Source organism: Melanostigma gelatinosum (assembly GCF_949748355.1).
Source record: "Melanostigma gelatinosum genome assembly, chromosome: 3".
Classification (NCBI taxonomy): Eukaryota; Metazoa; Chordata; class Actinopteri; order Perciformes; family Zoarcidae; genus Melanostigma; species Melanostigma gelatinosum.
In genome coordinates, this window is record NC_136636.1 from 9,578,371 (window position 1) to 9,587,639 (window position 9,269).

The window sequence follows — 9,269 nt, forward strand, 5'->3', positions numbered from 1 at the left end:
CACAGAATATTAAATATAACCATTGTCTTTCACTTCTACTTTGCCTCCTTTATGTTGTACTTGTGTGCCTATGAGCAAATGACAACCCACCATAGTTCAGTTATTATAAACTGCAGACACAGAACTTACTAATTCGCTCTCGAATGTGAGGGAATAGAAAACCCGATCATTCTTGAAGCCCTCTTCGCGCGTGCCTTCGGTGAGGCTGCCTGTGAGATGACTTATTTGTCCGTGTCCATTGTGTGAGAAGAGTTCAGTCTATTTATAGCCGTCTGATCCCGGCCCGCCATTCCAGTCACGGTACAGCTGCAATCACAAACTGAGAAGCGAGAAAACGTTTTCAACAATAGCATCTGCAGCCATAACTCTCCTAATTCTGACCCGCTCGTGCACACCATGCTGTGAGATGATACCATGGGACATCTGCTGTCGCTTCATCACCAGCGTTTCATTTGACTGAGAGCAGCGAGGCTTTCAGCGCCTCTCTTTTTATAGATCACACACCCGCGGCCTCACCTCCTCACCCTCCTCATTCACACAAGTCTTAATATTGTGGCAAGCAACTGAGAACGAATTGTACCCAGCATGCCGTTTGGCATTGTAACAATAGGGGTCCCCTGCCACTTGAAAGATAGAGACTCCTTCCATTTGTGTCAGATAAATGAGGTCTCATAAATAGTTTGTACTATGCATGTTGTGTGCCGTACTGTACTGTGAAGCATGTGAGAAATGTGACTACGGTTGGCGGTAACGCAGTCCTGACAGGTCAATAAATTCTACTTAAGGAGCTGGTGACTTCCACGCTCTCTCATGTCTTTTATCACATGCAGACAAGAAATGATTTGCATACACATCAGAATATCAAATCAAAAGTTAAGATGTCGTTGGTTAAAGTTATTCAGTTGACGGTCAAAGTTCCAGCCCTTAGATAAAGGCTTTCAAACAGCACTTTTGTGTGTCAGAAATCTTCAAAACTTTTAAATACAGTTCTTTAAATAGACCTTTATTTTGTCATCTTAACAGGTTTCATCTATTCAGGTAATACTTTTCTATTTTCCTGCCATTTCCTGCCATTTCTGTCGTATTGAGAACTACGGTCTTCTGTGACTTGATCCTATCTGTGGTGGAAGTCTGGCTCAACCTGAGTGGCAAACGCACAAAGTTTACATAATTTTCCACAAAGCAGTGTTGACAACATCCCTTTCATCAAGGGAATGCCACGCCTTTCTACAGTTTAAAACGGGTCTGTGGACAGAGGGCACTTAAAAGTAATTAAATGCTTTAACCTTCTGCTCTTGATATTCGATACCAGTTATTCCAACCGCTTTGTCCAATGTGTGCATGTGGGTTTCTTGCGAGCATGCGATACTGTATGCGCTGTATGAAGCATCATTTACCTGTCACTTCCTAAAGAGGACATAGTTTATAAATATCATCCAGTGGAGTTGAGGGTTGGGGGCTACAAAAGGGCACCCACCATCTCCCCATTGTTCACTGTTATTGTTGGTCTGACCTCCCAGCTGCTCAGCCATGGTAAGTCATTGTGTGTGGGATGCTGTTTGATGGCAAGGACAGATATCGAACATTATTTTTTTAGGGTTCAAGGATGCTTAAATAATTTAACAGTGGACGGATGAGTGCAATAATTGAATACTCTCATCTGTACATGTATATGATTTAAAACTAGATATTTCACAATGCTTTTTTGGGAGTAGCTTAATGCGATGAACACCGGGTTGATTTGAAAACTTATCGTTGCAAATGTTTCTATTTTCTCTAACTTTTCACCAGACATTGAATGCGTTGCTACGTGTACATTTAATGCATCCTAAATAGCACACCGCATATTTTTCAAGGACAAATAATTGCATAAAAGGCCACTGAAAGAGGATAATATATCACGTTTATGCAGGTGTGTTATTGCCCATAAGCTATTTTCCAACTCTTATGAACAAAATGTTCTGCATGCGAGCCTTTTAATTGACGTTGTCTAACATGTAAGCGTTGTCTTAATGGGCTTTTCGCGTCTGTCTCACCTCTTCGACTTTTTTTGTGCCAAAAGGCCCCCAAGAAAGCCAAGAAGAGGTCAGCAGAGGGAGCCAACTCCAACGTGTTCTCCATGTTTGAGCAGGCTCAGATCCAGGAATTTAAAGAGGTGAAAGCTGCTCAATCAATGTTTTTTTTTCCCCCTCACTGATTTACATTTGACTGGGAACACCATGGGAAATGTGGAAATGGTGTATGAATATGCATGTTAGCTCACCAGGTCGAGTGTTATGATTGAAGTATTTCTGTCTTTAGAATAAAATACACCGCACGGTTTCTATTTCTTCCCACCTCTACGTCCTCCCTCTGTCCTTTTCATCTCCATTGTTCATCAGTGTAGTATGCCCACCTGTCTATTCTTACTGTCCCTGGCTCTGCAGCAGTGAGGCCTGTGGTATGACGGTCAGTGGGGGGGGGGCACACAAGTTATAAATACTTAACAGTGCTCATCTATGAAGATGGTACACAAGATATTCAAGGAAAGACCGAGAATCTAAAACCATGTGTGACAGATTGAGTGTCTGTGAAGAGGGCTGGAAGCGTGTGACTGCAATCTGTTTGCAACTCTCACTTTTCTTCTGTGTGCTGACCTCAGGCCTTCACCATCATGGACCAGAACAGAGACGGCTTCATCGACAAGAATGATCTGAGGGACACTTTTGCTGCTCTAGGTATGTCAACACCCCCCCATGTTCAGTCTTACAAGATGCTGAAAGTTGATTTGTTTTTATTGCAGATAAAAGACCACAGTGTGTGTGAGGAGTAATCATGAACTACAGTGCAGAACTAAGATCAACGTTTCACGACATGCGCAGCAACTGAATCTGCTCGATCTGATTGTTGCTCATTTTGAATGTTTCATGCCACAGGACGTGTCAATGTGAAACAGGAAGAGATTGACGAGATGCTCAAAGAGGCTCCTGGTCCAGTCAACTTCACCGTCTTCCTCACCATGTTCGGCGAGAAGCTGAAAGGTAAGGACGTACAGGCTAATAATGAAAATGTATTAAAAAAATAAACATATAAGTAATGCGAGTATTCATTTGAGTATGTTTCGAGAACGGTGTCCTGACTTCTATAATGTATCTAGGTGCTGATCCAGAGGACACCATCCTCAACGCGTTTAAAGTCTTTGACCCTGAGGGGAAAGGCGTGCTGAGGAAGGACCAGTAAGTGACTTATCACACTCCACTCCTCACACAAAGGCAATTTGCAATATGCAAATTCATAGCGAGGAGTGTTGTGTAAGCCTTTTCCCCACAATTTATGACTGCGTCTGAGTCTTTGGCGCAATCATTCATCTCAGGCCAACTCATGAATGACGAGCACATTTGAAAAGAGGCCTCGTCACCTCTTTGTGTTTTTTCTCTTTTTTTTACTGTTCAGCCTGACACAGATGCTAACAACACAAGCGGACCGATTCTCCCCTGAAGAGGTACATTGTAGTCCTTTTACCCTAATTATCATTGTGTGTCAATGCTTTGTGTGTGTGGGTGACTCCAAAGTGCACAGGACGAACGTCTACATCCATTTATTTTTTACAACCCCCCCCCCCCACCCAAAAAAACCCCTCAGTGAATCATCATAACAAGTTTTCATGCATGCTGATTTATTGTTTTTGTGAATCGCTAAAGCTCTGAAACAAACTGATGGTAAAATCTGTTATTTTTATTGGTTAGATGGTGCAGATGTTTGCTGCCTTCCCCCCAGATGTGACAGGGAACCTGGACTACAATAACCTGGTTCACATCATTACCCATGGAGAGGAAAAGGACCAGGAGTAAACATTTCTGTCAACATCAAATATAAAGTCGGTTTGTTTGCCAGTACATGACATGAAACTGGCCCACTGCCCTTGAAGGAGAGATGGACTGTGGTTTATTGATGCATCTTTGTGTCATGCATCTCTGTACAGTAGGATCAAGACAAAATGTTCTCTTCCAAGCCCCCGAAACTGGAAAGCGTCGACATAGTGAGCTCCCTTTCTGCTTTATCCCCAGTATGTTCCCACATTCACTCGAGACTAATTCAATTATTTTCCTTATCATTTTGTACACACCACCTGTCTGTTGTCCGAGAAAGTATCCATTTGTTAGGCCTGTGCATGTTCGTCGAATAAAAGTTTTCAAAGACAGAAAGCTCGATCTGTCTGATTTTTGACACATTTTATCAAGACTATAAGAGGAAAGAACAGAACAGAGACTATATGCAAGAGAGGCCACATTCCTTTGGGTCACCGTATGGAGACACATTCAAATGTTTGGCTCCTGAAACAGAGGGCTTTAGTGAGACAAAGCCCTGATGCTATTTTAGTGCTGTGATGATGTAAGGAGGGTAATGCTATACTGTGGACGGGCACACAATAGGATGCCAACAAGCGATCCTAACCCGCCCTCAACGACCCCTCCAGCCAGACTTTGGCGGGGTGAAAATCCCTGGTTGTTGACAGCTGGAGGATCCAGGGCAGGGGGGTATCCAGCTTGTCAACCGCAGACTAACGTATTGCCTGCTTTGGAGGACGGGAGATATGTATGAGATATGAGGGATAAGTGCTTGGATCAGCTCAGACATTTGAGCGTCTCTATAGGAACAGACAGGTTTTACTGCAGGCAGAGTTTGCCATCGTTAACCTCCAGCAGCAACAGATATTGAAAAGCTCTGATAAACCTGTGAACTGTACACTACGTGTTCAGCAACTAACGGCAGACGGCCATAGTTAGCGCCACGCTGGTGTACCTAGTGGAGCATTTAGCAGCTAAAGAGCCAGATATTTCCCTTTGGAAGATAATCGAGACCAAAACAGCAGGAAAAGGAGAGCTGATATTGGACTTCATCAGGTGGCCAGAGACATGGCTGCAAATGAATGCTAATGTTGCTCAGTATCTGCTGTGTCTGCTAACACAGTGTCCATAACTAGCGAACACGCTATGATGTGTGTTCAGCTTGCTGCAGAGTTCCTCTATCCCCAAGTAATGCAGCTTTGATATTGATGCTGTCACACGTCAGATCATTTGTTGTTGACAAACTCTGCATCGAATTCTGAATGAAGAAATGATTGTTCTGTATGCTACATACAGTAAAGAACCAGGGTGCGATGCTGTGATGAGTTGTTTATTGCCCTCTGAAGTGCGTAAGAGGCTGTTGAACTGCAGTGAAGGGAGGAAGGATGCGACTGCACCGCTTTCTGTCTGATCAGGATAACTTGAGCGAGCGTGAAGAAGACTTGGAGCGTGCCGTTTCCCCGACTGCCTCCTCTTCTGCAACAAATACAGTTTATGGTTGGACAGGTCTATATAAAAAGGTTATATACAGTATTATGATCAAGGAGAGCATAACACTGATCAAGTTTAGGTGTGATAAATCAAGTTCCATACCTGGTAGCAAGTCAAAGTTAGCCAACGGCATGTTTGTGTTTGTGTGAGCCTGGATCAGCAGGTTACCAATAGTCTCCTCAAGGATACCTGAAGGTGACAACAGGTGTGTTGAAATGTGAAAAATCTACATTCAGGTCCAGGTTTAGGAGGTCAAGAAAGTCACCTACTGATAAAGTGTGCAACGTTGTCAGAATTGATGACGACGGCTTCTTGCGTTATCTCCTCGAAAAGGCCACTGACGCCAGTCATCAGCTGGTCCAGAGTCCTCTGAAGCTCAGGGCACTGCTTCTCCAGGGACTCTGACAGACAACTATACGTCTCCAACTCAGACTACCGCACCGAGAGACAGGAGAGAGAAAGACAATGCGTGCTAGAGCTTGTTTTAAAGAGCCGAGGGCATCTGATCTTTGTATAAGTTCTAAAAATGTTGAATTCGGCATTAAGAGACACAACCACTGTACTGTACTATGTGACCAGGTAGGTCAGACAGTCGAGACTCACCTCTAGATCTTTAAGTTGGCTCTCCTCATCGTGTACTCTGTTCGCTTCTTCCAGGGACAGGATATCACTCTGAGAGAGAAACATGTGCGTATAAATAAAACGTACTCTCGGTTAAACTGTGTCTATGAGCACGTGAAGAGGATATGCACATGCCTTCAACCGCTCTGTTTTGTTCTTCAACATGCTCCGTCTGCAATGCAGCTCGTTGATGTATCTGAGATATGATGTACCTGCTCATCCTGGGTAGTCATGAGGCCTGTCTGACGCAGGTCTCTCTGTCCGGTGACCTCCACTCGCGCTCTGTGTGCCTCCACGTGCTGCTGCTTCTCTGTAACAATGAAATAAAGGATACAGACGAGATTATGTCTGAAAGATGTGAAATTGTATCTGCTTTAGGGAAAGATGAAGACTGTTTTAGGCCTTAATCAAGAGTAATAATATACTTCTCTTCTTTGAGTCTTCATCTTCTTCCAAAGGAAGAAATTCCTGGTGTTTCGTCTGGATGAAAGTCAGCAGTTTGGTATCTTGGGTGATGAGCCTCTCCAGCTCTCTCCTTCTCTCGAGAAACTGCGCTGTCTCCACCTTCGCTTCCAACATTGTGGTCTCGGCCATTGACCTGTAGCGCAACACAAACACACGTTTCTTTTTGTCCTGCTGAAGTTTCCCCACATGCACTCAAACACATGTATTACCTGTGGCTGAAAGCGAGGACGACCCCCTCCCCCAGTTTCTCTGTGATGTTTTTCTGTGCAGCCAACTGTCTGTCGGCTTTCGCATCGATTTTGCACAAAATGCTTTTCTGCTGCAGCAGGACGGCGATGTCTTGGCGATACTCCTTGTTGCTGCACATCAACTCATCAAACGTAACGGTGTCCTACAGAAGAAGAGGGAAGAAGTACAGTTGAGGTTCAAATCTGGGACTTTTCATCGACTTGAGAATTTCAAATTTGTGTAAAAGTCAAGACTGTGGTGACGGGTGTCAGTTTAAAAGTAGGGCTTGTAATAAAGGAACAGTTTGACTTTTTTGGTGGGAATATGCTTATTCTCCTTCCCAAGAAGATGAACACCACTCTCATAATGGTCCCTTAAATATAAGGCTACGGCCAGCAGTCCATTAGCTTAGCTTAGCACAAAGACTGGAAACATGTGGAAACAACCCGCCGAGCTCAGTCTTTAGACAACAAACCTCCACCCACTAGCGCCTCTCAGGCTAACTAACATATTAATGGTGGTGTTACATGGAGTTGCTGGACTATTTCTTGGTGGGCTGCAGTGACCTCCTGGAGAGGTCATTACTCCCTGTGCTTTCAGTCTCTGTGCTAAACTAAGCTGTCTCTTGGGTGTAGCTGAATATTTAAAGGCCATGATTGATGTGTGGTATCCATCGTCTTATCAAACTCTCGAGAAGAAAGCAGATAAGCGTGACTCCCAAAATGACAAAACATAAGGTACTGGTTAATTGAGGGAGGACTTGAGTGAAGCTTACATTGTAGCATTGCTGTGTGTAAAAAGCAGTGTTTTTTTTAGGATCAGTACCTGTTTGAGTTGGTTTTCTAAGATGTCGATGCGCTTTATGTAGCGTCTGTGTTTCCCTTGGTGTTTCAGGATGCCACCTGGTGGTGTTAACTTCTCTTGGATCTTGCGCTCGAACACAGCTATCTGGAGCCACACAGGAAATAACACTCAATACATACAATGATGTCTGTAGCTTTACAGACAGTCACACCTTTCCTTTTGTTGTTGGCTGTAGCAGGCTGGATTAGAAATGAAACACGGACTATGAATTTAAAATGCTGACTTTCAGCTTTAAGGGTGCTTGAACAGTGAAGATACTGCAACCCTGACAAGACACAGTCTCCTGCAGTATTTGACCAGCTCTATAATGGGGCTATCACTTATCCTCTACAATTCCTACACTGTTTACCATGTGTGTAAATATATTAAAAGTAAAGTTGAAAGGCAACTCCTTCATTGCCATTGTTTCATTTCCAATCCAATGTGCTGTTAGCTAAATGAATGACAACATAGAATGATTTGGTTGAAACTTAAACCAGCTGACCATACTGTATCTGATTGAATAATACAATAGTATGTACCTTACAAAACATACTAGTACACTACATTCAACCTCTGGTACTAACTACTCTGCTACTGCACATACTAGTGCTACTACTACTTAGTACAACATATGCATATCGTGTCATAATCGCAACAAAAACAGAGATCAAAATAATCTCATCTGCAACAGGAATAGAAATACACTAAGTTATAACAATTAGATAAAAGTGAAACACACATTAAAACAGAATATATGTCCGTCTATTTTACCTCCTTATCCAGAGAGGCCACACGATCCTTCCGCTGGCTGATCAGCTTTTCATATCGATCATTTTCCTCCTGCAGGCTGTTGTAATGCTCCTTTGAACGATCTGTTGCCATTTTTAAAGCAAAAACCTTTACAAGATTTGGGGTAAAGTTGGTGACACACAGAAGTACCTCGGCATATAATCACAGACAGTTTGGGAAGCAACAATGAAATGTTTTTCTGCAGGTTACAGCATTAATCCGTTTTGAACATAAACATTCTAAAATAATTTGTTCATGTTCAATGTCGAAGTCTCAAGACCATATGAGTCATAGAATAACAATCATATTATGTTTTAAAATTGTTATGATCACGTTGGGACTGAAAGTAGAAATAGAGCCACTTTATTAAAACATGCAAAAGTGGATATCGGTAGTTTGGCGCTCTGAAACTAAAACTGAATTGGAGCACCCCCTAGCTGCCACTGAGGAGAGTTAAGATGAAATAAATCAAACACATTTATTTTTGTCTTAAAATGACAAAGACATTGGAAAAATACTTTGTCCCTTTCTATTTGAATTTACAGGCATTTAGGGCCAGTTAATGTCCTGACATCCTTTGAACACTCACAGAGCATTGTATACAGTATGTTGGTCATCTTTGACTGCCAACAGGTCAAACTCAGTTACAGCAACATATACATATGGGTTCAGAGGTTGAGTGACTTCATTTGAAGACATCTCAAATATTGCGTAAATGGCTGTGAATGGTCTACGAAGTCAGTGTGTTTGTAAATAAACTCTTGGCCCAAGGACTCACTTTTCTGGAAGTTCAGCATCTCTGTAGCTGTGCACACTGTGAATTATTGTGGAATTACACACTTGAGAACCGTGATTTACAAAAACATGTGTTAAGATTGAAATGATTGTGTTACTTTTAGAGCAGTAATTGTGTTAATATTATCAGCCTCCTGTTTATGTCAGTCTAGGCCTTTTGCCGTCCTTCACTTCTTTCAACAAGCAACTTTAAACTTAAGGGATATT

General features: G+C 42.6%; 1 protein-coding gene across 1 annotated transcript; it reads left to right on the top strand.

Moving 5' to 3' along the window:
• The first annotated feature begins 1,502 nt into the window (after positions 1-1,502).
• Positions 1,503-4,170, top strand: myl2a (myosin, light chain 2a, regulatory, cardiac, slow). The gene is made up of 7 exons (XM_079296895.1): positions 1,503-1,533; positions 2,063-2,155; positions 2,642-2,717; positions 2,916-3,020; positions 3,137-3,215; positions 3,433-3,481; positions 3,726-4,170. Exons 1-7 carry the CDS (start codon positions 1,531-1,533, stop codon positions 3,828-3,830), a joined length of 510 nt encoding a protein of 169 aa, XP_079153021.1. The 5' UTR covers positions 1,503-1,530; the 3' UTR covers positions 3,831-4,170.
• The last annotated feature ends 5,099 nt before the right edge of the window (positions 4,171-9,269 follow it).